Source organism: Rattus norvegicus, chromosome 13, assembly GCF_021556685.1.
Source record: "Rattus norvegicus strain SHRSP/BbbUtx chromosome 13, alternate assembly SHRSP_T2T, whole genome shotgun sequence".
Classification (NCBI taxonomy): Eukaryota; Metazoa; Chordata; class Mammalia; order Rodentia; family Muridae; genus Rattus; species Rattus norvegicus.
In genome coordinates this window covers 80,085,165-80,112,677 of record NC_141546.1, presented here as the reverse complement: position 1 = coordinate 80,112,677, position 27,513 = coordinate 80,085,165, and the positions used below count along the sequence as shown (strand labels likewise).

The 27,513-nt window shown below is 46.3% G+C and overlaps 1 protein-coding gene across 1 annotated transcript; it reads left to right on the top strand.

The window, feature by feature from the left end:
• The first annotated feature begins 1,870 nt into the window (after nucleotides 1–1,870).
• Sft2d2 (SFT2 domain containing 2) lies at nucleotides 1,871–21,162 on the top strand. The gene is given in 8 exon segments (NM_001034011.1): nucleotides 1,871–1,944; nucleotides 7,957–8,043; nucleotides 8,244–8,323; nucleotides 11,316–11,397; nucleotides 12,276–12,311; nucleotides 12,397–12,452; nucleotides 14,259–14,288; nucleotides 16,534–21,162. Coding segments are annotated over 8 exon segments (474 nt in total). The 5' UTR covers nucleotides 1,871–1,881; the 3' UTR covers nucleotides 16,574–21,162.
• The last annotated feature ends 6,351 nt before the right edge of the window (nucleotides 21,163–27,513 follow it).

The following is a 27,513-nucleotide window of genomic DNA, read 5'->3' as shown; positions in this document are numbered from 1 at the left end:
GAGATCCTGTGTCCATTAAAACATCTGTGGGTATGTGCTTATGATTTGCAAGTCTCCTAAAGCACTGTCCACGAGCAGCACCCTGTCCTGCCGTGCTGTAAGGGTGCTGCTTTTAGGCCATGGAGTGAGACTAAGGAGATAGCTTTTTCACCCAAACTCTTACTTCAGTGAATATAGCAGATAAGAGAGATGGGAGCGGAGGGTGGTTTATGCTTTTCACTGGTCAAGCCTTGCTTGCCATGGTCATCTGCAGTGTTATTCTATTTGCTGGCTATTAAGTTTTGGAGCTGCAGGGATGGCGAGTTCTACATCTTGATCTAAAAACTGCAGGAGACTATGTACTACACTGGGCAGAGAGCTAGAGCATAGGAGGCCCCAAAGCCCTGCAGTGACACACTTCCTCTAACAAGACCACAGTGACTCCAGCAAGGACACACCTCCTAATAGTATCATCCCCTGTGGGCCAAGCATTCACATGTGAGTCTGTGGGGGCCATTTCTATCCAACCAGCACTGGTGGCTTGGAAGAGGCATCAGGGCTGGGAGAACAGAGACAACTTCTACTAAATGCTAACTAAATGCCCTCCACTCCAGATATCCAGTCATGCTTGCTTTCCACAGGCACGTTTGGAAGCCATTCAGCTCACTTTACAGAGGAAAACAGCTGGGGATCAGAAAGGCTGAGGAGCTAATTGCTCAAGGCCACATAAGTGGCGAATGACAGAGGAGTTGCGATTCCCAGATTTTCTAGACTCCAGTGGATGGTCTCTGCACTGGGCACTGTTTGATGTTTTACAGAGATGTGTAAGAACTCACTGGAGAACGTGGCAGGTAAGAGGCACCCCGGCAAAGGCAGCAGCACCTTAAAGGTCTTATGTATTTATACAGCGAAGAAGCACACTGGAGAACTTAAAAGATGATATGTGGATTCTCCCTGCAGTATTCCCACTCTCGAGTCTCGGAGGGAGGAGGAGGTAACACGATTTAGTAGATGTTTTTGAAGTTCCTCTGTGGTTTCCTTTCCCTTTTTTGGGAAGCAGGGACAGTAGTGGGAACTGAACCCAAAAGCCTTGCATATAAGCTAGGCAAGCATTCTCTCACTGAGCTACATCTCAGTGCTTTTTCTGAACCAATTTACTCTTAACATAGGCGTTCCAGATATCCCCAGCAACCAGCGTGCAAGGTGAGCAAATTTCTGTCCTGTCTGGAAGATCCCTCGACTTCATATGCATTCTGCTCCATAGCCTCAGTAGTGCTGCAGACTGATTAAAGAAAAGCATTTATGGAACACAACAGTATTGATTCTCACCATTTGTTATCCGTTCTCAGGCATTGTCCAAGTCATACCTCCCGAGCCATTTCCCCTAGGAATTACGTAGGAATTCCTGCTTTTATGAATACGCTGCTACAGCCTGTTGCACACTGATTTGTTCCACTTAGCATGGGGAAAAAAATCTATATTTATAATTAATTAATTAATTAATTAATTAATTAATAGATCTGCGGTGTACACTCAACCACCGGCGGATTAACTTCAGCATCCATGGATAAGTCTGCAAAAGGCCTGCTTTCTTCCAGGCCCTGGCACAATGTGGTGCTGGGCGCTGGAAAGAATCCATGGAGGCCGGGAGCGCAGCCAGCTTTGGAGTTAGGTATCGCCGGTCTGACCTCACCCCAACTCTCCGGCCCCGCCCCAGGTGACCCCTAGGATCTCACCCAGGGGGCGTGGCTGGCGCGGGGCATGCCGGGCGGGCAGGTGGGCAGGTGTCTGGGCGGGGCGTGTCGTGGTTGGCGGCGGGCGGAGGGGCGGAGGGGCGGTGGCTGGTCACCCGGAAGAGTGGTCGGCAGAGCGAACGCCGAAGGCGGCGGTCCGAGCCTTGACATGGACAAGCTGAAGAAGGTGCTGAGCGGCCAGGACACCGAGGACCGCAGCGGTCTGTCCGAGGTGAGTGCAGCCGGGGAAGTTGGCATTTCTTGGAAAGCTGTCCTGCTCTCCTCCCGCCCGCGGCGCCGAGCTCTGCTGGGACACAGCCACAGGTGGCAGCGCGGGGCTCTTTGTGGAAGGCGTGGCTCCCGAACCCTCCCCAACATTCCCTCCGAAGGGCTTGGGGCTCTGAAGACCTCAGAAGTCTGTGGAGTGGGAGTGTGGGCCCCGGGGCCTCCGGACTCCCCCCCCCCCCCGCCCCCCCGACTGGCCAGGGAAAGCCCTTAGGAGTTGGGCGAGGCCGGCGGCCTTGGTGGAAGGATCCGCGGTCGGATCGCGGACTGGTTTAGGTTGTGGGGTGTGAGATACAGACCTTATGCATACTGCTTTGTAATTTGTAAAACTCTGAACGCCTGACAACAGGGACCTACTTGGTCTTTGAGTCTCCAAGGTTACTTCCTAGACTATAGATTCCCAGCGAGACCGGAGATCGCCAGTGTGTTTGTTTTATTAGTAGAGCTTTGATGGCTCTGAAACTTGCCCACTAAGGCCCCGTGCTCCAGAGCGACTCAGAAAGTCATATTTTAGGTGCTTTGGAAGTTGGTTTACATTTCCTTCCTTGAAGACAGAATTGCGTTTTACTTAATGTACCTTTAGTCCCCGTTTCCCCTTCTGAGAAAGAAGGTTGTTGAACAAGATGCTATAACCCTTTCCCCTTGGAAATTGGAGTTCCTCTTTAATGCTTACTTGTTTTTTTGTGATTTTCCCAACATTTCTGCTTTCACTCACTTCTATGTTGATTTTGTTTTTGTGTTTGCAAAAACACAACTACACCTCAAAGGGAATAAGAAATTAATTTGAAGCAAAATAGGAGTCACCATGGCCCCAGGACAGATTCAGGTTACTGCAAATTCAGTGTTCCAACATGATAACAATTTGATAAGTTCTGAGAGTAATAGAACAAAGTAATAACTTAAGGTTCTTTTCAGACGCATCAGTGGAAGCATAAACAGGCAGTTAAGGCAGCGTGGAGGAATCTCAGCTGTAGCTCGGAGAGGCTGGTTGATGGCATTCTAAAACCTTATTAAGTTAATAAATTCCAAGGTTTTTTCTCCCTAGTAGTTACAGGTAGGTTAGTCACTGTTACATCAACACAGGTAGGCAAGAAATGACTGCGGGGGGGTGGAGGTGGGGGTGGGGGGAGGAGGGGGGTTGAGAGTTGGGGGTGGGGTTGGGGGGTGGGGCTAACCATAGCACAAGATTAGTTGCAGTTAGGCTCTGGAGCTGCAACTTCCCAACCTCTGCATGATCATTAAAATTCAAATCAGTGGGCTGGGGATTTAGCTCAGTGGTAGAGCGCTTACCTAGGAAGCGCAAGGCCCTGGGTTCGGTCCCCAGCTCCGAAAAAAAAAAAAAAAAAAAAGAACCAAAAAAAAAAAAAAATTCAAATCAGTGATTTTCATGTTTTAATTTTTTTTTTTTTAAATTCTGGCTTCTCGTGAACTTTCATATGAAATGAAGCCAAAGAATGTTCCAAGACTTTAGTTGACCCTCTTATCACGTAAAGATAAGCTCTGTAGAAGTTACACACTGTGGTAGTCTTAGGGGAGACTGGTGGAGGGTGCAGTGTTGCCTGTGAGGTGGTGTTCACCTGTAGCAGTGGGCTGGCTTTCAGGAGTGAATAGTGTAGCCCCATTTGAAAACAAATCGCCTAGTGGTCCCTCCCCATTCACCCCCTTTTTCCTAAATGGTGAATGCCTGTGTTGGATACAGTGAAGGGCTTTGATCTCCACTTAAACTCAGGCATATGTTACACCTATTTTTAAAAGATTGTGGCTTCACTCGTTTGGAAATATTCTCAGTTTCCTCTTTCCTAGTAAGATTCCTGTTGATTGTGTCATCCTGTGGCCATTTCCAGGTCTTGAGCCCCAGGAAATGTTCTGTAGCCAATAGGGTTCCCATGGTTTTGAGCCTGGAAAAACTGAAGGATTCTGTGGTTAAATTCCTGTTTGTGTGGTTAGCTGGATGGGGTTGCTTTCAAGGCTCTTCAGTTCTGTAACCTGTAAGAGGTTATCAGAAAAGTTAAAAAATTTTTTCTAATTTATTTTAATGCCAATAGAAAAGTATGGCCGGTTGTGGTGGCGCACGCCGGTAGGATTTGCTGAAGGAGGCAGAGGCAGGAGGATCACGAGTTCGAGGCCAGCCTGGGCTACACATTTTGGGGCTGGGGATTTAGCTCAGTGGTAGAGCGCTTGCCTAGCAAGCACAAGGCCCTGGGTTCGGTCCCCAGCTCCGAAAAAAAAAAAAAAAGAAAAAAGAAAAAAGAAAAGTATGAAAACTTCTGTCTCCTGTCCCTCCTAGGTAGCTGTAAAGTGGCAGGACCCACACACACAAACAGCCTTATGACATGAGTCTTTGAATTAACACCCGCCGTCATAATCACACTTAAGTCCTGGTTTCAGTGGAGTCCTTTCTGAAAGAACAGGCTTTCTGTTTTCTGGGCGGGGTTCTCGGGACAAGGAAGGCCTGAAGGATGCCTAATCATACCTCACAGGCGTAAAACAGCATTCCTTTCTTACCGGTTGCCAGGCTCAGCTCCCTGGACCGCCCTTAGCTAGAGCTCTTGGCAGCAGCCTCTCTTCTTCTCCATCCTGGAGTCAAAGGCACCTTTGTGCGTGACAGCCAGTCAGACAGCTTGGGAGCACACCCCCTACACATTCTATCTAGGTACCGCTCTAGCCGTTTTGAGCTTTGCAAAAAGCTCCGTTCTGGCAGGGTTTCCAGAAACAACAGCCTAGAGGGAGATTTTTCCATCAACTGAATTCACTTTCAAAAATTGGCAGAAAGTTCTTTCCTTTCACGGAGTCTGCTTAGAGGAAGTGGAACAAAAGGTCTCTCCTTTTTCCCTGACAGGACACATATGGTGGGAGACGTGGTGGCGAATTGTCCTGTTCCCTGCCCTATGTCCCTATCCCCACTATCAGACAAGGTAGCATTTGGATGAGCATGCAGACGGCTCGTCTCCAGACATTTGTTGAACCTAAGTATTACTCCAGTCCCATGGTAGAAAGCAGAACCACACTTTTTGGCAGAAATGCTTTCTCTTGCCAGTGATTTTATTTTATTTTATTTTATTTTATTTTATTTTATTTTATTTTATTTTTCCAGACAGGGTTTCTCTGTGTAGCCCTGGCTTTTCTGGAACTTACTCTGTAGATCAGGCTGGCCTGGAACTGAGCAATCCATCTGCCTCTGCCTCCTGAAGGGATTGTTTGCTGTCACCACCTCCACTGTCCGTCTAAAGGGCCACTGCTGGTCTCCCAGTCAGTTGGGAATGGAACTCTGGTCTCCCACATGAAAGGTGGGGATACTTATCACTGTGATAACAAGGATGACTCTTGTCGGCGATTTTAATGCCTTTAAAGGCTTGAATCTTCATGTCTTGCTTAAATTCTGGAATGTTACAAATGCCAAGGCTAGTTCAACTTGGATACTTCGCAGTTTATCGTCCTAAACAGAAAAAGGTTGAACTTTCTAGTGTGGGTGTTGATGCTGGAGATGCTCAGGCCGTTAATTCACTGCTCTGAAACTCCTCTTTTCCTTCAGATGGCCTGGCTGTTTCCACCATGCACAATTGGGAGGAGCAGGAGCTGTTCATTTCCTTCTGCTCTTGGTGGGAAATTAATTACACGGGTTAGTCAGAAGGCCTAACTTGATTGTCTAGGGCCCTGTCAAGGCTGGCGGCAGCATCCCACAGCTACTCTAGAGCCGGGGTGTTAAAACAGACTCTGCTAGGTGGACATGTAGCCTCTGCTTAGAAACACAGGTCCTAACATGGTGGTACATGCCCTCCTTTTAAAATATATATATTATGGACTATAGAAATTAAGTATATGGAATGAGTGGCATGACTACACTTTCATCAAACCTCTCTTTGCAACAGAGACCATTACAAAAAGCCACAACCAACCAAAGTACAGAGTTGTGGAGCCCAGTCCCAGTTGATGGTTCTACAGCAGAACTCTAGCACCTAAGGTTCAGGGGTCACAATGGAAGAAGGGGCAGAAAAACTTTAAGAGCCAGGGGAACAGGCAAGTTGCTGTAAGATTATGTCTTCCAGAAATGTCAGAAGTTACACCCTTGAGGTCTCACTAACAAGGCCTGAACAAGGGAAACGTCAATAGACATGCTAAAGTGGAAGGGGGAACTCAAGAGGCCTCAACCCCACACAACCACAGGCAACTGTGGAATGCTAGGAGCCAGTGAAACATCTTCCACAGGGAGCATGCCAACTGGTCGTCTAACACCAAGTGGTCAGCTGAAAATGTACAAGTAACACCATGGAGGCTGAGCAGGTGGTATTTATGTACTTAGTAACACCCATGCATGTGCGCACACACACCACGGCCACCATCACCACTACCACCACCACCACCACCACCACCAACAGCAACAAAAGAACAATAACAAAGACAAAAGAAAGAGGCCATGAATCTGAAAGGAAGCAAGCCAGTGGTAGATATGTGAAAAAGTTCGAAGGGAGGAAAGGGAAGGGCACATGATATAATTATAATTCTCTCAGTGTGTGTGTGTGTGCGCGCGGCATTGCAGTGTCAACCTGTGACTATATAAACTGGGGAGAAGAGCTTCATTTTGATGACTTAATGCCCTTCTCCTGGGTGGAGAGTAAGCCTTTTCTGCACAGTGCCTGTCACACCTGGGGAGCCTCTTTGTCATCTTCCAGCTTCTGGTTTGACAAGTTGGAAATAGGTCATTGAGCCAGGGACAGTCAGGGCTGAGGGAGTGGCCTCCTCTCCCGCCTTTCTCCATCAGTTGGTGGCAGTGTAGTAGGTGGTTTTACCCTCTTTGTGAGGCTGTGCTGCCTACGTAAGGGGGGCTTGGGTGTGTCAGCGCCCACCTGGCTCTCCTGCTGATTTGATTTGATCTCTCAGTGGCACCTTCCTGTGTCCACCGATGGGCAGTGAACCCTCCTGTGATTTATGGACAGCCTAGGGAACGCCTCTGCATGGAGACTTTGACATTGTCATCTTCGATATGGGACAGGGCCATTGAGATCTGCTCTCAACTTTTCTATTTTAGTAGAGTTCTCCATGAAAGTTTGGCTTCCCTTGAACTCCACCTGGGACAAACACTAGTCAGGCCGAGAATGGTGGAGAATCAAGAGGAATGGGTCGTGAGTTGGTCACGGTAGGGACTGGTTGTGCTTGAGTGTGGTGACTTGACTGCTGCTAGCACAACGTAAGTAAGACTAAGTAACAAGGGTGCATCCTGGTAAGTATGAGGGGGCCTTCATCCTCCGAGGTCCCAGAAATGTGGAAGTGACTTCAAGGGGTGGTAAGAGGGATAAGAGAACAATATGACCAGTGTCCAGCCCTCACCCTCATCTTCTCCCATGACCCAGGCCTTGCCCGGCAGGCCACGCCCTTCTAGTTAGTTGTAGGCTTGTCCTGCCTGGACTGAAGTAAGCCATGCTAAGGTCCTCCTTGCTTGTGCTTGAAGCAGGAAGTCTCTGCCCTGGGGATGCCCCACCCGAGGCGCAGTAAACTTCTGTAAGCTGCTGGAGGGAAGAGTTGGGTCTGACAGGAGTTCATAGCTCTAAGAGCTGTGCGTGAAGGCTTTGTGTAGCTGTGAGTGTGTGGGGGTCTACAGTCCCTTCCTCCTTCCTTTCTTCCCTCCTCCTTTCTCCCTCCCCCTTCTTTCTTTTCTTCCTTCCTTAATGTTTTTGTCGTGTGTGTGCGTGTGTGTGCGCACACACATGCACACACATGAGCAGCACTCAGTGGAGGCCTGGGGCCAACCTGCAGGGCTCATCTTCTTGTACCTTTATGTGGTTTCCAGGGAGGGAACTCTGGTGGACAGGCTTGCACTCCAAGCCCCTCTACCTGCTGAGCTGTCTCACCAGCTCGAAGCACTTCTATCGGCCTTTAAGACTATTTCTAAGTTAATTGTGTTTGTTAGTTTGTTTTCAGTAAGAGTGCACGCATGTATATAATTGTCGTTTTGGAACCGCAGGTTGTGGAGTCGTCATCACTCAGCTGGAGCACCAGGATAAAAGGCTTCATCGTGTGCTTTGCTCTAGGGATCCTGTGCTCACTGCTGGTAAGATTTCCTTCCATCCACTAGGAACTTTGCCTAGTTCCCTGCCGTGACCTACCCCTTTGCCCAGTTACTTTTCTCTTTGACACTTCATTAAATTGAGTGGATAAGGGGGAGGGAGATAGGAGGTAGGGAGGGCAGCCGTGTGGCTGGTGGGAGGGATCGCTGTGCTCACGTGCACATGTCCTCTGCTCCCCTTCTAGGGTACTCTTCTGCTGTGGGTGTCCAGGAAGGGACTCTTTGCAGTGTTTTACACCCTGGGTAACATCACATCAATTGGGAGGTAATCTTTTTCTTGTCTCTTTTCTTCAACCTCGCTATTTAATAGAAGATAAAATAGCCATCGTATCTGAGGGAGGAAGGGAGAAGGATTTTCCATGTTTTTAAGGATTCAGAAGAAGGAAGATAGCTACTTGGTATGTGTCACACACATTCATATAAAAAAAAAATCTTATGTCGTAGTTTATCTGTGTGACCCTGGGAGAAAGCAGAAGTTGTGTCACCGGTACTTTAGCTGAGGGAACTGTGGCTCAAAGCATTGAGTAATTTCTCCCAGGTACATGATGTGGCCAGCCCTCCCTGTGTTGCTCTCACTGCCCTCAGAGACTGAGATGCAGCTGCTGCTTCTAAAAGGGATCCTCAGGCGAGTGGCTGTGAGTCCAGCAGCTGGTCGCCATGTGGTGCCAGACCAGCCTGGGCTTGAGAACTGGGCTCCTGTGGCAAGGCACATGATAGGTGCTTTCCTGAGGAGGTCACCCATTCAGCCTACTTCAGGGGCACACAGACTGGATTGACCTCGTTCACTCTGATACGTCAATTGTACCTGGGCAGACAGTGCCAGTCCTGCCTCTGATGGAAATGCTGTCCTGCCCCTATCGGAATGTACTTCAGGAACGGCTGGGCCATCTTTCCTTCCCCTTTCCTCCTTTCCACCCCCCATGTTTTTATAAATAACTTCAGAGTCCTATGGGAAAGGGGGTGGAGGAGTCCAAGTTTTCCCACGTGTCATAATTACTCAGCCATAATTATTCAGCAGCTGCTGTCTTTTCTTACCTGGCTTTTTTCCTTGTCCTTGTGGTTGTTTGGCCCTGACTGCTTGATTTGGGGCCGACTGGGTAAGCAGTATGATCTGGATTCAGAGACTACAAAAGGTAGGCACAGTGGAACAGACTCACCAGCCAGGCCGAGAGACATGAACCAGTGAGAGCAGATCATGGGAGAGAAGCTCTGAGAGGGCTGACCATCAGGGGCAGGGGCAGTTTCCTAAGGAAGGCGGTACCTGGACTGCTCTTAGCTCTGTCCACCTCCTTAGCAGCTACTCCATCCTACTCTGTTGGGGTCCCCTCCCCTCTTCTTGCCTCTCTCTAGACCCTTCACCTCTGAGCTCAGGGGCCTTTGTTTATGGCCCTCCATGTGATTCTCTGCCCCTTCTCTGCAGATGGAATCCAAATGGTGCTCCTGGAATGTCTCCTGCTTCTCAGGCCATGCTCTGTCTGCCGTCCTGCCCATCTCTCTCCCCAGTATGGCAGATAACTTGCTTATTTGTCAGATCCTGGCTGTAATCTCACCTCCCGTGTGTGTGTGTGTGTGTGTGTGTGTGTGTGTGTGTGTGTGTGTGTGTGTGTGTGTATTTGTGAAGCTTTGCTGATTACCGCCTCCTTCCTGGAACTGATCATTCCTCCCTCCTCTGGGCTCCTTCTGTCCCGTCTGTACTTAAATGACAGCACAGGTTGCAATGATCTGTTAACCCTGTATAAAATACTTGTCAAGGACTGCCTGCATGCATGCCTCACTGTCCCCAGTTGCACCCAAACCCTAGCACTGTACCTCCTTGGCAGAATTAGGTGGGTGGTGGAACATATGATCTGGGATGGCTGGCTGACTTGCTTGCTTATTGATTGGTTGATTGATTGGTTGATTGATTGAGACAGGTCTCTACATAGCCCTGTCTGTCCTGGAACTCACCACATAGACTAGAATGGTCTGAACTTCACAGAGATCTGCCCATTTGTGTGCCACCATACCCAGCTGGTCTTATCTTCTCCATCCTGGAGTTGTCAGTAACATGCTGGCCCTCGGGGATGTTGCCCTTGAAGCTTTCTCAGATACTAGCTTTTGTGGGTTTGCTTTGGGCCTATACTGTGGGTTCAATGTATAGTCTAGAGTGAGCCTAAGTGTACATGTATGCTGCTTACTCCAAAAGAGCCTTCCTTAATGGGACAGACTCTAGCAGGGCGGAGGGAAACACTGAAGGGGTGTTATTTTTTTGTGTTATGAGGGATTTTGGACCTTACACAGAATCAATTTATACATGTGTGCCTTGTGTCTGCTCCTTATTCTGTTAGGTAAAGAAATTTCTGAGCGTGGACACTTAAGCTTAGAAAATAGCTTACTTCAAAGAGAGGCAGACATATTGTAAACAACAACAAACTGCCTTTTTTGAATGTTTAATGTCATCTGCTGTCACTTAAGTATTGAGTGTCACCTATAGGGAGCTCCCACTGTTTGCCACTTGTGCACTTCTTTGGGATCCAGGAAGTGTGACTGAAGCCTGGTGCCTGCACTTGGTGTGTTAGGTGTGTGTCTGCTTCCCTTGTGACCTCTCTCTTCCATTAGCAAGCTCTCACATTCCCTTCACACATTCCCTTCCTACAGAACCACACTAAGGAGCCTCCAGAGTAGATGTGGGCTGAGCCCCAGCTCTTTGTCTTGCTGTGTGAGCTCAGATAGGTACAGTAACACCAGCTCAGACTCGTTGCGGGGCACACCAGCAACCGTAGTAGATGTTACTCTTCTGATTAAAACTCCTGGGGGTATGATAGGGGAGACGTGTTCTACTTTTCAGTGCACCAGTCTGAACCTGTAAGGCATGTTTTTGTTCATTTGTTTGTTTTTTAAGTCTGAGTCTTGGTTCGCCTCTATGGTAGGTAGTCAAGGAGGCAGTCACACCTTTCAGAGAGGACGGTGTGCAGTGTGGAGAGAGTTGTTCTGAGGTAGACTCTGCACTTATGCCCTGCTCTTAGCATTGGTTGGGTGACCTTGGTTCTGTAACCGCCTGGGCTTTTTCTTCCTCTGTACAATGAGTGTACTAATTGTCTCTACTTCATAGGTCCTTGATGGATTAATTGAGGGCCGTGCACAAAAGGCCCGGAAGTCCAGGGCCTGGCAAGAGCTGTTCATACTAATACTATTCCTGTTGTTGCCGCAGGAGCTCCTGGGGAGGTGGCTGCTGTGGCTCTGTTCTGCCCCTAATGGCTTGTGTGTTTGCCTTGTAGTACCATGTTCCTCATGGGGCCATTGAAGCAGCTGAAGCGTATGTTTGAGCCTACCCGTCTCATCGCCACAATCCTGGTGCTGGTAAGGACAGACTGCTTTCTAGAGGCTTTGTGGAGGAGACCCTGCCCTTCCTTTTTCTGGTTTAAACAGGTTGTTTGGATTGGCCTTGAATTTACTGTTCCCTGCCTCACTTTGCAGAGTGCTAAGATCCCAGGCTTGTACTGCCATGGATGGCTGGAAGGTTTTATTTTTATCTCAGCAACACAGATTACATCTTTCTCTCTCTTTTTGACCCAGTTATCCATATAACTGTCAAAATCTTTCTGGATCCCATTCCCTAGATTCCTAGATTCCTAGATTGTGGGATTTGAACTTGATCAGCATACTTTTAATTTTACTTTTTATGCATCTCTCATTCACTCACAGAAGAGTGTCCTCCAAGGCCATGGCTATATTTGCCATTTATTTATGGTCTTTATGTGATGGGCAGAGAAGGCTTGGGCACATTGAGTAAGGAATTATAGGTAAGTGAGTGGAAAGGCACAGTAGGTGGCTGGAACACCTATTTCTTTTTTCCAGCTTTCAGATGTAGGTAGCCTAACCAGTGTGTTGTGGAAAGGACATAGAGCAGTGTCAGGTGACAGGTAACCTGATAACAGGCTTCTTGGCTGTGAGGCTGACATCTCAAGTTGACCTTTGTTGTCAGACACCTTTTCTCTGAGGCCAGAACTGACAAGCGTTAAGCTGCAGAGGTGGCCAGCTAACTTGTATCTTGAACAGCTCGTCCAGATTCTTTGCAGACATTTAGGGAACGCTTAAATGTAGACGCTCAGCTTTCCTTCCTTCAACTGCATACATCTTTATTGTTGAGTTGGACTGCTTTTCCAGACGTGATTGTTTGGATGGGTTAAACGTTTTGAACAGCATTTCATTAATTCATGTTTCCCATCTCTTTCTAGTTGTTTTTTGTACTTACTCTGTGCTCTGCCTTTTTGGTAAGTGTGAACTTTAGTGTTCTGTGACCTTTTTGGTTATAGCCCTTGCCACACACGTTCCAGTAACTGTGCCATTTTTCTCTAGTGGAATAAGGGACTTGCGCTCATCTTCTGTATTTTGCAGTCTTTGGCCTTGACGTGGTAAGTGACATCAGCGTCTCTTCCTTGTCCCCAGCCCTGCTTCTGACTCACGGAAGGAGAGGAGGGAGAACCCGTGTGTTGTGGGTGGGTGGGTTAGGAACGCCCAGAAGCTCTCGAGTTAAAGAGCTATCACTAATGCACTAGAAGAAGGCAGGTGTCAGAAGCCAGCCAGCGGACGCAGCCAACCAACAGATGGCGTTAGCGGCCAGTGGTCACCAGAGGCTGTGTTTGTGGCCGCAGCATTTTTAGTTGTGAGATGTACAAATATTACTCAGGTACTCACGTCTGTTAAGTGCCCAGACAACGAAAGTGTTATAAGAGCTTATATCAAACAGACTCTACCTGGGAAGGATGCTGGTGAGAAAATCAGCGATTGTGGCGGAGTGTGTTCTGTAGAAAAACACAGAGGGCATTGCCAGCTGAGCCAAGGGAACAGGAGCTGGCCAGTGGAAACCCATGTGGGTGTGGTGGCAGCATTCCCACTGGAGGCCAGTGACGGGGAACTTCAGGTGAAGACTAGGAAATTGTAACTCAAAGGCCAAGTCTAGTTAAAGGCTGACCAGAGACATGGCGTTTGAAAGCCATGAATGGAACTGTAGATACTTGGTTATTTAAACCTGGATTAACGTCCAAGGGAGATAGGAGTGAGGGGGTGGCATGTATCTAATCTGAGGTATCTGGGCTGCTTTGAAAGTTTAATTTGTGAGTAATGATATCTGGCAAAGTAGTTTTAGTACAATGTGATTATTCTATTTGAGATGAAATGTCTGCTAGGACAGGGAGAAAGGGAGGCCTGTGAGCATTCTAAATAGACTTCTCCTGCTCACCTCGTTAGTAGGAAGGAATCTTGAAAATGTAGACTCAGTCCACTCCTCTTTTTTGGAACTTTGAACTTGGGAAGAAATACTCTGTCAAACTGCCTTTCAGAATTGACCATGTCCACAGGTAAATAAGCACGTGTACCTGGGAAGTGGGAGGTACGCAGAAGAATGGTGCCTGATTTTAATATGAGGCACTTTTGCCAGTAGACATTAGTAAGGGCCTGGCTTGATGGCCTGTGTTTATACTCTGGCTTTCTTCTGGATACAGAAATTGGTTTTTACCTATACATGGCTCTTTCTCAAGTCAGTCCTAAGAGAGTCAGCGTTCCTCTGAGCTCAGGAAAATGGTGATTGCCTTTGAACTGATCATTGCTACACTTGTCTTAAGTCTGACCAACTTACATCCTGGCTGGCACAGGGCAGACGTCTCTCCCCTGCATGGTTTTTCTTACAGGCAGTGTGGCTTGGGTTCTCGAAGCATTGCAAGCATTGTGCCAAAGTGCTTTTTTTTTTTCTTTTTTCTTTTCTTTTCTTTTCTTTCTTTCTTTCTCTCTTTCTTTCTTTCTTTCTTTCTTTTTTTTTTTAATTAGTGGGAGCAGGACAGAAGACTGATCTCAACTGGGTTGAAGATAAATTCTCCTGAGAATTATTATTATAAAGCATCAGAACACAACCGTTGAGGATTTTATTTTTAATTTCTGCAGATGCCATATGGGCGCCTGGGGTCTGCCTGTGTTAGGTGGTCACTACTGGCTCATGCGATTAAACAGGGCCGCAGGCAAGGCTAAGGTCAGAGGGGTCGCAGTGATTTGAGTCCTTACTTTCCTCTGCCACATAGCTCCCACAGAGCAGGCATGGAAGTGTGAGCACTCACGTGAGTGCACATGGTGGGATAGATCACTGGGTGTTCACAGAGCCTCAGGAGCTTTCTGCTGGGGGCTTTCCCACTGCCCCCATTTGATCTTTGGTTTGTTTTCCTTTGTAGGTATAGCCTTTCCTACATACCGTATGCAAGGTAAGACTATGTATTCGGGTATCGGGTTTCTTTGATTTGTAAACCCTGATGTGTTTACTTGGGGCTTTTAATTTTTTAAAAGGTTTACTTATTTTTTTAATGTGTATTTTGCCTGCGTGTATATCTATTTACCATATGTGTGCATTTTCTGTGGAGGTTAGAAGAGGGGTTTGAAGCCCCTGAAACTGGAATTAACAATGGCTATAAGCTGCCATGGGGGGCTGGGAATTGAACCTGGGTTCCCTGGAAGAACAACGAGTACTCTTAGGCACTGGACCGTCTCTCCAGCTCCCGATAATGGTGTTTAGTTTGGAGAATTTAGTTGAGTTGCAGAGAATGCATATTCTTTATCTATCTTTACTAAAATTCTTTGAGCTAGATAGGCACAGTTCACATGTCTGTTTTATAGATCAGTATGGGAAGGGCCACGCTTCTCCTGATCTCATCTGTGATGACGATTTAGCTAGTGATGTGTTGACCAGACTGAGTTCCTGGTGTTTGGGGCATTTGACTCTAATGGAAAGTACTTGGGTGCACATATAATCTGTAGCTTCGAGGTGATGATTTGAAAGGTGATCAGTTTCGTGTAACTAAGGAAGAGCTATGGGGTCCCCAGTGCTTGCCTGTTTTCTTAAAATTTTCAGAAGAGTCTAAAGAGAAGGTAGGTCAGGACCGTGGGGGAACAGTGCTTCCTGGTTAGTGGGCTTGGTGACTCTTGACCACCAAGACTCAGAGGAGACATTGAAAGCTGGAGTGTGTGGGGCTAGCACATACCCAGAGGCTTGGGAGTTTGTTAAATAACCACTTTTGATGGTGGGCTTTTCTGTTAGCCACAGGGCCTTTGCCTCTGATTCCACTCTAATGAAGCCACTTAATTTCATTCTTCTTGGTCATCTACTGAATAAAAATGTTTTCCATAATTGTGTTGAGGAAATAAAAGATTGTGCAGGGGCTGGGGAAGAGGTAGGACATTATGTCTTGTACATTCCAGGTCTCCTGCCGACGGGGATTGAAGGTGTTTTGGAGAGAGGCTAACAAGCTGACGAGGAGTACTTTTGTGCTTGGGTCCCAGGAGTATAACTGTTGTGAAATATGGCCTTTGGGGTAGGGAGGAACTTATTCTGAGAAGAATATGGCAGGGCTATCCCAGAAGTTAGCTTGCTATGTGTAAGAAACCAAGGTCGTCTATATCTGAGCATCTAATGAAGTATTTATCAGTTTGGCAAGTTTGACCATATTTTGGTGCCTACGCTGCCTAGACCCAGTGAAAATGAAAATGTGGGCTTTTGCTGGGCATGGTGGTGCATGCTTTTAGTCCCAGCACTCAGGAGGCAGAGGTGGGTGGAGCTCAAGGCTACCCTGGCCTTCTGAGCAAGTTCCAGGACAGCCAGGGCTAAGATAAGTCATCAAGGTATTAACCAGAGTGGACCTTTCTAAGCACAGAGCCTAGTGTAGTCCACAAAACTGACGTTAGGGAGCCTTAGGGTTTCTGAATTGATCAGGATGGGCATGTACAAGGGACGGAAATGATATGATTCTTTTTGAACGAGTGAGCTTTGTTGAGCCCCAAAGATGTTTCCTTTAGTAGGGAGGAATCACAAAGTGAGTTCTAAGTGTTGCTTTTAGAATAGGTTTTCCCAGTGTCCACAGAGCAGATCACACAGCTGTACACCAAGGACAGTGTCCTTACACTGCCAGGTATAGTGAAGAGAAGAGTCTGCGCTGACAGTGAGCTGTCTGCCGAGTCCCAGGCAGCCTGTTAGTAATGCTCAGTGCCTGCACACGTCTTCTTGTGCCAGCGACCTGAAGATGTTCCCTCAAAGTCTTCTGCTGCTTGCTAGCCATGAAGGACAGGCCCGGTGACTAAACCTTAATGATGTCAGTGTGTTCTTTGATTGACTGATATGAAAACACTGCAGTCTACTTCCTTCCTTTCTGATATTCTGTTCTATCTTCCTCTCCCTATGGTAACATTTGCTACATGCCTATTCTTTGCCACGTACTAGCCCTCATGGGCAGTCTGCAGGGTATATGACCACACCCCAGCTGACAGATAAGGAATTTATAAACTCCAGCACGACCAGTAATTTGCCCAAGGAGGAAATTGCTAAGAAATGTTGGCATAAGTTCAATGGAGTAGGTCCGACCTCACTGTTTTCCCTTCAGCAGCGTGGTACCCTGGGAAATGCTCGAGACAGGTCATGAGTGTTCATGTCCCATTCATCTCTGTGTCTTTCCCTCCTAGGGACGCTGTGAAGAAGTGCTTTGCCGTGTGTCTTACGTAACACGCTGCCAGCGTGCAGGGAGCACTGTGGACAGAAGCTGATGGACAGTTCTGTACATCCCCTCTAAGCCTCTGTCGCACAGACACGTGCCTTCTACTTGTGGCAGTGTGTTCCTTGCAGTTCGGACATTTTTGAGGGTTGCCTGTGGGAGCCGTCATGAGTCCTAAACCTTAATGTCTGTAACACAATGGAGGTTCTGTGGCTTGTGTAGACAACTCTTGTGACTGTTCTCCTCTGGGAGGTGTCCCACTGAGTTCTCCCAGAGCAGTCTTTGTCCAATAGCAGTCCATAAACCTCAGGAGCCTCTGGTTCCCAGGCGGCAGGAAGGTCTAGCAGGGCTTCTGGTGGAGCAGCAGGAACTACAGAATTTTAAAGATTTGCCCCTTATCAAGAAACCATTGGCCCAGCCTCACACAGCATCTTCCCTGGTGTCTGAGAGCAAGTTATCCTGCCTGTCCTAAGACCCGGAGAGCCTGCCCTGGATACATTGTTCCTTTCCCTGGGCAGCACCTTCTTGCTGTTCTGAATCATGGCTGGCTGGTGTCCAATGTGGATTCTTTTCTCTTGCCCTCACCCTCCCATGTCTGTCTTGTGACCTTGGGACACTGGTTAATTGAGAGTGAAGGAGTGACCTAATTTTCCTTTTGGACAAGAGCCATTAGAAAGTGAAAAATCTTCACGTTCCTTGCTTGGTTTGGTTTCCTTCATCATTTATAAGTGTTTACTTTCCATTCTTTGCTGGAGTTGGGATTAAGGAAAGTGCGTGGAAGACAGATCCCTCGTGGGCCAGTGAGAAGCAGGCAACCTAAGGGGTCCAGCACTGGCACCAGGTCCGCACAGGACACTGGTGGTCAGCCCGTAGGTGGTGGTGCTGCAGCCGAGTGCCTAACCACACACAGCGTTCTTGTGTTGGGGATCTCATCTGCTCCTCACGAGGGCCATGCGAGTTGTCTCACTGCAGTCAGAGCTGGAGCTCAGGCTGGTTTCCACATCACCTGGAGCTCCAGCTGTGACCTGACTCAGTTCCTGCTATGACTCTGTGTATCCTGGCATGGCTCTGCTCAGAGCCTCCGTCACCTCTCGTAACCCTGTTCTTGTTTTCATCCTCCTAGTTTGGACCTTTTCTGATGCAGCATCTGTGTCACTTGTGCTCCCTGCTCCCTCGTTTTGCTTTTGGGCAGCTTCCCTCTGCATCTGTAGGATGGCCACCATCCTATGGTCCCTTGTAGCTGCTCAGCACTTACTTGTTTTGACAGCTTGAGGTCCTGGAAGTCTAGGTTTGCCCTTTGGTCTTTGCTCAGGGCTGGCTGTTCTACTTTGACCTCTGTCTTATCACTGCCAGACCAGAGGAGGCGAGCACTCTCGTCTCTGCGGTTGTGGCCAGTTGCTGAACTGTGGCTAATGGCTCTCTTTTCTCCTGAGATGGAGAAATGTGGACAGGCTGATCGGGACTAGGGCAGAGGTTAGCTCAATCTTTCTAGATTCTTGCCATGCTGTTGAAGGCATCAAGAAGTCTTTAACCTGTCTTCAGTCAGGAAGCAAAATTATATGCTACCTTCTAGCTATGTGAGGCACATTCATGTCCCAGGAGCCTTGGGAACCAGTTCAGGTCTCAGAAGGGCTCAGGGGTGAGAAGGACCCTTGGGGTGTTTAGGAGTACCCATGGTTTCTAGCTGACATGAGGGTACGGTCACAAGCTCCAACTACCTTGTGGTCATGCACCTAAAAGGCTGACCTCTCCACGCCCTTGTCGGTGACTGGGCTTGAGCTCAGGTATCTTTTAAAGATGTTAGCAAGGCTGGATAGCATGGCAGTGTGAATGTGGGCTTAGAAAATAATCAGATCCAGATGTGAGCTGTAGGCTGACAGAGGCTGCTGGCTCGCTGGAGGATGCCAGTGAAGGGGAACGCATCAAGTGCTTGGTGTGCACACAGCAAGCTGAGTCTCCATGAGCTAACTGATGACTGCCGAAGGTGCTGTCTGGGTGCTTGCCCTTTAATTTGTCTAACTTATTTAATTCTGTGTCCATCACTGTAGACTGCCAAACATTGTCTCACTGAATGGTCACGGTGACTGTCAGGCAACAGATAACTTCCTTCATCATCATAAAGCAGCCTCAGAAACTCCCACAAGCAGGGGCGTCATTGAGGAGGCTCTAGGTTGAGATCGAGTCTTGGATAAAAGGCTTTGGCCTAATTCCCACAGCTTGTGGTCAGTTTGCCTCAACAGCTTGAGTCTGGACACATGTAAGCATCTTTTGGATGACTGTCTTCCAAACTCCCAGATTTTTTTCTTCAGTTGCCTTATCTCTTGGTTTCTAACCCTGCTTTTATTGGACTATGGAAGGAAGAAAGCCACTTCAAGTCTGCTGAGTCTCCTACCAAGCCAGTAGCTTTGATTAAAAGCAGCTTAGTGAGTGAGGCTGAGGTGAAGAGTTAGCCTCTGACTATGGCTGTGGGTGTTGTCGGTTTCTTTTTCCTTCCCTTCATTCTCCCCCATTCACTGCCCAGTGGGCAGGGCATCCCTGTGTTGCCAAGCGATGCAAACTGTTGAGTGACCACTGTAGAAGCAATGCGGTCCTCAGACAGGCTGTGTTTCCAGTTGTGGGGGACATCTGGCCTGAAGTTGCCTTCCCTGGGCTGCAGTCTGGGGAGTGCTTCACTGAGAGCACCATTGCGCCTCCAGGAATTAGCTTTGGGTCCTCTTGGCTGGCCCTCCCTCTACTCCAGGTTGATTGTTGGGACGCTGTGGGGGTGAGTGCCTGCTCACTGAGTTCTGTCTCTCTCACTGTGCCTTTTCACAGACCAAGCTCTAAGGGAGATTTTGTCAATCCTGCTCCTCTGTATGGCTGCCGCTCTAAAAATCTTGTCTTGGGGAAGGGTGAGATATATTTCCAGCTTGGCATTTTCACCATGGAGATCATCTCAGCGCTTGGGTGTTAGTGATGTTGTAGATCATGTCTTAATTGCCGCCTTCCCTTCCACATAGTTACTGCAGGCTGAGAGAATAAGACATGAAATCATGAACTGCATCCCCTATAAAGTTCCTTTTTAATACTTTAGTTAGAATAAATAACTAGCAGTGAGACGATATCTGAAACAGATGTGAAGAGCTGGGCTGGTTTGGCTTTTGTTGCTGGTGTCCCTGTAAGTGATAGGTTTTGCCATGTATGAGAGGAGACTTGGTGGAATGAATCGGCCAGTCCAGGTCCACTCATGGCTGTGGCTTTCCTTTCCTGTGTGCACCTCTGTCTATCCTGATTTTACACTTCCTCTGGACAGTAGAGTTGGTTGTATACCCTTTACATTCATAGCCAAGCCGAAGATTTAATTTTTAGTTAATTAAATAAAAAAAATCAGTGTTTAAAGCAGTATAAAGATGTGTGCTAGACTTTGTGGCAGTTTTATTTTTAATGTTCAAGTTATTTTTTTGTAAGTTTAATATGTGCTATAGCTTACAGATAACATCCTTTTAAAAGTGAATGAAGTTTAGCTGAAATTCATTGCAAATATACATCCCCCTCTCCGCCCCCTAGACGTCTAAATTGCTTAGGAAGTTTTATTAGAAGGATTGCTTCGGGGTGATCTTGAAGTACCTGCCAGCTCAGTTTTTGCTTTGAGTCTAGTGTTTTTAGGCTAGCAAAGGGGCAACACAGTGGAGTTTGTTAAATCCCAGTTCACTCAGGACGGGCTGTTCCACATTTGACTATTTCCAGCCCTGCTGGGACTGAGAGACACTTGAAATTACTGGTAGCAGAGCCGTCATCATGTAAGTTGACATTCAGATCCCTTCTAGCAGGAGCTGGTAGCTGGCTGGTAGACTTGGGTATGTTCAGCAGGCTTCTCTGCAAACTGGCTGACCTGAAACCAGAGAAAAGAGGCCCCGTACATAGAAATCCTGTTGAGGATGAGAGGTCAGCCCACGGCATCATAACAAATAGTGACAAATGCTCTGTGTTCAGAGTAACGAATAGAATGCTTGCCTAGCATGCGTGGAGCCTGGGGTCCAATCTCTGCAAATGCATACATTGGCCATGGTGGCACGTGTCTGTTATCCCGGAACTAGGGGAGGTAGAGGCACGAGGGTTTAGAGTATATTAGACCCTATCTTAAAGAGAGAAAAAAAGAATCAAAGATCAAGTCTGGTGTTTGGGCCCATGCACATGGCCCTGTCAAATGTTCAGAATGTTTTTTTGGGCTTTTTCATCATGTTTGCTTAGCTTGAATAAGGAAAGGTAAACAAACAAACAAACAGAAAACAAGCAGAACCTCCCTGAACTCCATCCTTTGTAACTGATTGTGAAGTTGCTAGCGAGGGTGTGCAGAGGCCAGCGGTGAGGGCACTGCACCCTTGTGTAGGCCTTGGGCCCCTGGGCACACTTCCCAGCAGCAAAGCCAAATCCAAATGACCGTGGTGGGTTTATATGCCTTCAGAACACTGTATCTGTTCCAATACAGTGAGCTTTTAAAACACATTGTTAAAAAAAAACACAAACAATTTTTATAATTGTGTAGGTGTAGTTGATTTTGAATGCTACTGATTGTATAACTGAATTTTTATATTCAAAATATATATTCTTGAGTACTGCCTTTTCTGTCTTGAGGCTCTGGTTCATGTTCTCTTTTGACTCCTTTCAAAGAGAAAGAGTGTTGCTGGAGAGAGCTACCTCTCCCTTACATGGCTATCTTCTCCTTTTTCTTTTCTCCAATAAATGGTAGCGTCATGATCCTTAACGGAACTAGTGTTGTCTCTTACTCATGTCTGTTACTCTGGGACTCGCTGAACCAAACAGCTGTAAGATGATGTCTAAGCGTGTATACACTGTGTTTATACATGTCTAAGCGTGTATACACTGTGTTTACACACCCGCCCCCTTCCCTATACACACACAGTTGCTATGTAGTCTTTTTCTCAGAGCGTAACATTGATCTGAGGACACCAGCATTTGTGCCTCTCTGACACTGCATACAGCGTGACCAGCAACTTTATGCTCCCACTGCCATGATTGCCCACCCCTCAGACCTACGGTCAGATACGCCATTCCATAAGTAAGGTACTCCCTGTCCGGTATTCTGTCCTGTCAGTGCTAGAAGTAACCAACACACATGACAGCGTGGCTCTTCAAAAGATCACACATTTCATGTACTGAACGCAAAGATGCTAAAACAGGTAAAATGCCAGGAAGGGGTCATAAGGTTGCTAATGAAAAAGAAGAACTCAGAAGACAAGAAGTTACGGCTGAGTCCTGGAGAGAAGGGAGCAGTCGAGAAAAAGGTCAGCAGAGTAGATGAAGGGATCAGAAGCATGGGGAAGAGCAGTGCGGGGCAGTGAGTCAGGACATTAAAATTCTGAAAAACAAAGGTCACAACCAAAAATATTAGAAACGAAAATCTCCACAAACTAAAACCAAACAAAACTGGACATGCTGCAAATTGAACAAGCAGAAAATGAGTGTTGGCGATGGAGCACAAGATTGAGGAAATACTTCATCTAAACATCAATAAAGAGAAAGAAAAAAAAAACCAAAAAAAAAACAGACATGATTACAGTGTCCCACAACTCAGTAAAATCAAGATGCCAAACCCGAGAATCTATAGGATGTAGGAAACTTAGGTAAACACTGAAAGCGTAGAGGCTCTATTCCGTGAAGTTATAGCAGAACGTCTCCAGATATAGAGAAAGACATCCAAACATGAGACATTTAAAAAAGAACAAACTTTACAGGGGGACGACTTCACAATAGTCCAGGTTATAAAGACAAAACAAAAGTACTAAAATCTGTAGGGGAAACACCAACCCACCCAGAAAGGCACAGACAGAATAACAGCAGATCCCTTGTCAGCAACTGTAAAAGCCAGGAAAACACATTTCAAGCCTAGAAAGATAACTATGAGATTGCTCTCGCCAGCTGAGGCCACTTGAATGAGAAGTGTCCCCATAGGCTCCTGTATTTGAAGACTTACTTTGGGGTAAGTTTGTTTGGGGAGGTTTCAGAACTTTTCAGTCCTTAGATGTAGGAGGTGGAAACTTGATGGAGGAATAGGTCACTGGAGCAGACTTTGAGAGTTTATAACCATGCCACACTTTCTGTTCTCTCCGTTTCCTGTATGTGAAGGAAAGTTTTGTGTCCGACCAGCTTCCTGTCCCTCCTGCCCTGCTTTTCCAGCTATGATGGACATCTAGCCCCTTTACGCCATAAACCAAAATAAACTTATTTAATTGCTCTTGGTCGTGGTATTTTTTCATAGCAAAGGAGAGGAAACTATCACACTTTGTTTAAATGCTAGAAAAATAGTATTTGAGACAAGCACGGCCTAAGGCAGTTCTTGATCACACCAATCCACTGCAGAATCAAATTGTAGAAATGCTGTACACAGAGAAGGAAGAAAGCCTCAACCATGAGAGCACAGGAAAGAGATGCCTTGAGAGGAACTGGTAAAAGTACTATGAAGGAGTCTGTCACGTCCAACACAGTAGACTAGGAAACACGCCTATAGAGACTAAAGAACAATCCAACCAGAGAAACATGTAATAAAATTACAAAAATGAATAAAGCTTTCCTGGTAACTTCAAATGTAAATGGCTCCAGCTTCCAATCAACATTAACCAATTAACATGATCAAAAGTTACATCCAGCTCCTTGTTGCCTCCAAGAAATGAACTACACTGATGGATACCCATCCGCTCCAGGTTAAAGGATGGAAAGTAAAAGGGAATAGAAGCCAAAAAGAAGCTGCAGTAGACACAAACCACAATTAGAAGAGATAAACGAGGTCATTACATATTAATAAAAGGGATCAAGAAGTTATAACAATTATAAGTGCATGTGCCTCCAATATTGGAGCTCCTAGTTACATGGGAGTAATTGATGGACATAAAAGATCAGATTAACACACTGATAATGATTTCAATGCCCTGTTCTCCAGATCGCTAGACCATCCAAACCAAAAGTCAAACCTCAGACTTAAAACAGGCTAAATGGGTTTTAACAGTACTCTAGAATATGCCAAACATTGTTCTAGCAGCCCTAAAGCAGCGCATTCTAGGACATGGAGCAAATCATAAGACGTAAGAGAATAAAAATAATTTCCTTTATATCATAGAATAATACTACAAGTCAATAGTAAGAGAAACTACACAGTAGAGAAAGCAATAGTTTTCTGAGTGACCAGAGTGTTGAAGAAATCAGGGAGGGAAGTTAAATTCCTAGAATCAAAGGAAAATGAAAGCACAACTTGCCAGAATCTTGGGGATAGTTTAAAGTTAGAATTAACTAAGAGGAAAGTTTATAGCTATATATATGCTCACATTAAAAATCCAGAAAGAGCTCTGATAGACAAGAGGTTAACTCAAACTCAAAAAAACAGCAGATGGCAAGAAATAATAAGTAATGGAGTGATGAGATGGAGAAAAAACAACTTATAGAACCAATCGAGAGAAGAGTTGGTGTTTGGATAAAATAAATAGGGTGGACAAACCCTTAGCCAAACACACAGGAGAGAGAGAGAGAGAGAGAGAGAGAGAGAGAGAGAGAGAGAGAGAGGGAAAGGGAGGGAGGAGAGAGAGAGAGAGAGAGAGAGAGAGAGAGAGAGAGAGCGCAAATCAATAGAATTAGAGCTATAAAGGGAGAGATAGCAACAGATTCCCCGAAAGTATGATCACTTACTTAGTACTATTTTAAAAACATCTAAAAAACAAACCTGGAAAATCTAGAAGAAATGGATAAATTCTGATAGACATGACCTACTAAAAATCCAGAGTACACTGTAAAAAATTCACAACAGGCAATGAGACTGAAGCAATAATGAGAAGTCTACCCACAATGAAAAGCCCTCAGACCAGATAGACTCACAGTGAAATCTGCTATACTTAAAGAAGGGCCAAGTCCAACACTTTGCAAACCGTGGTATGAAGGGACTGTCCTAAACTCACTCTACACAGACGACATCATCCTGCGACCAAAGCTAGATGAGGACACATCAAAAAAGTGGCACACGGGCCACTGTGTGCCTTAGGACATGGTGGTACTATCAGATGTCAGCTAGACTGAACACTTTAACAATGCGTCACCTCACCCCCACCCTCCGACAATGAGCCCTGCTGGACCCGTGAGACAGAAGTCAAGTAGTCGGGCAGAAGAGCAACACCTTCACCCTGATTAGCCACATCCATCTGTCCGTCCATCTGTCCGTCCATCTGTCTGTCTGTCTGTCTCTCTGTCTATCCTTACTTATAAGAGCAAGTGTTTAATTTGTGGCTTATGATTCCAGACTGTCGGAGATAATTTTCCTATGAACATACATGCAGATGTCTCAATAAACGTTCTGCAGATTGAATTCCAGAACACATTAAAACCATCACACACCTGACTAAGCTACTTTCATTCTAAGGATGCGAATTGGTTTCAATGTACACAGATGGCCGTATAAGTAGACTGATGGGCAGAGGCTGCTTGATCCTCTCACCCAACGCAGAAAGGACCTTTGACAAGGGTAAACATCTTATCATTAGAGGCCCCCCAAAGTCGGAATAGAATGAACATACTTCAGCATTCTAACTCCTGACCCACTTCTGGAGTGCTGGGATTAGAGACCCAGGCCACCACCCCTGGCTTCTTTTGGGGTTTTTAGTGAAGTGTTTTTATAATTGCAGTTTCTCTAGTCGCTTAGTACTGCTGCCACTCCCTGGTCTGCTCCTTAGTCCTCTCTGTTTGCAAAGCATATTCATGGTTAAGGCAAAATAAAAATTAAAATACCAGTGTAGAGTTTGACTGTTTGTGTTAGTAAGCAGTAGTAAAATCGTCCTAACCTGTACTGCCAGCCTTTTTGTTTAAGTAGCTGTTTACGTTGTCTTCGTATCTCCTTCATTGTTTTATTGCATTTATTGGTTGGTTATTTTAAAACTTAAGTTCCACCTCTTTTTTGTTTTTCTGAGACAGAGTTTGAATTTTACTGTGTAGCCCCGGCTGTCCTGGAACTTGCTCTGCAGACCAGTCTGGCCTTGAACTCAACAGAAACTCTCCTGCCTCTGCCTTCCGAGTGCTGCAGTGAAAGCCTGCTTGCTTCCTCAACCCCCACACACTCCAGTAGCAATGAGAACCGTGTAGTATTGGGGCGTCAGGCAGTGATTACCCCAGACAGCACTGTGTACATCTTTAATACATCCAGGCACTGGGTCCCTTTCTTCTCAGACATTTGGCGGGTTCCGTTTTATTTTGACTCTGTTACTTCTTCCCAACTTCTATAAACATATTTTCATTCAGTGTGTACTTAAACCTACTCAGGACTGATGTCTCTCAGTGAATGCGCTTTTCATTGTTCTCTACTCCTTCCAATTCCTCTGATGTATAATCGGAGATAGTTTTCCTTTTGACTGAAGAACATGCTGTATTATTTCCTGTAGTCCAAGTGGCGGATTGCTCTTAAACAAAGCAAAACACAAAAAACCCAAAAGGCCCCATTCGTTTATTTCTTTAGTATTCTACCTAACACAGAAAAGACACTCAAACTATTTGCTGAATGAATGAAAGTATGAATTTGTAAAGGAGTCTGAATGCACAAGCAGCCTACAGACAGTTTGCTTTTCTGTATAGAAGACTGAAGCATCTTTTGAGGCCTCTCAAAGAACATGTGGCTTGCTTTCCCCCAGTCTCGTCATGCCCAGCCTCCACTTGTTTCTTAGTGTGTGTTCTCTGCATTAGCTCTGCAAAGGTCTGGTAGATTTATGATAACAACCATAGGGGAGTCAAAGTTCTCTTAGTTTTTTCACCTACATGATCAATTGAATTTGTCCCTTCTTTTAAAGATTTGTTTTATGCGGAAGAGTCTTTTGCCTGAGTGTTCGAATATGCATCGCATGTGTGCAGTGTCCATAGAGGCCAGAAGAGGGCGCTAGATCCCCTCAGATTTGGATTTACAGATGTTTATGAGCGTCTGAGTGAGTGCTGGGAACTGAGCTCTGGAAGAGCAAGTGCCCTCATCTACTGAGCCATCTGTCTAGTTCCCAATCCTTCTTGTCAATATTAGAGATTAATGTGGAGGTTTAGAGTGATGTTCTCATAGACACTTGGAAACTCAGTGCAGAAATAAAATTTTGTGTAATGTTTCTGTTGAAAACTAATGGGCATTCAGGAATCAGTGAGCTGGTTTGCTGGCTGCTTGCAAAATCTAACCTTTCAGACATGGGAAGGATGCATTATTGGTATGGGAGGTTATCTTAAAAGGCTCCTATGACGGGGCTGGAGAGATGGCTCAGCAGTTAAGAGCACTGACTGCTCTTCCAGAGGTCCTGAGTTCAATTCCCAGCAACCACATGGTGGCTCACAACCATCTGTAATGGGATCTGATGCCCTCTTCTGGTGTGTCTGAAGACAGCTATGGTGTACTCACATAAAATAAATAAATTAATATTAAAAAAAAAAGGCTCCTATGACATTGTATTGGAACTGACCCCAGACACTAATGAAAGGGTAATCCTCCCCAAATCACCCCAAAGCTAGTAATCCCTGGGGCCGTGTGTCGGTGATTAAAAAAGAGAGGTAAGAACAGCTGTCTTTTTGTTCGGTTTAATTCCACCCATGTACCTGGGTGGGTGTTAATTTCCTGGTGGCGCTGGCTGAGGGAGGAGGAGGTGTTAGGTTTCTGCAGGGACTGAATGTGCAGATGTGGGTTCTGCCTGGTGTGTGACTGGGGAACAGTACAGTTAGTTCAGTGGGGCTCAGGCTTGTGAGCTCAGGTTGCCTACCTTTTAATTTCTGCCCTTTAAGTTGGACACGCGGGCCACCGTGTGCCTTAGGACATGGCGGTACTATCAGGTGTCAGCTAGGCTGAACACTTTAATTAACAGTGCGTCACCTCACCCCCACCCTCCGACAATGAGCCCTGCTGGACCTGTGAGACCGAAGTCAAGTAGTCGGGCAGAAGAGCAACACCTTCACCCTG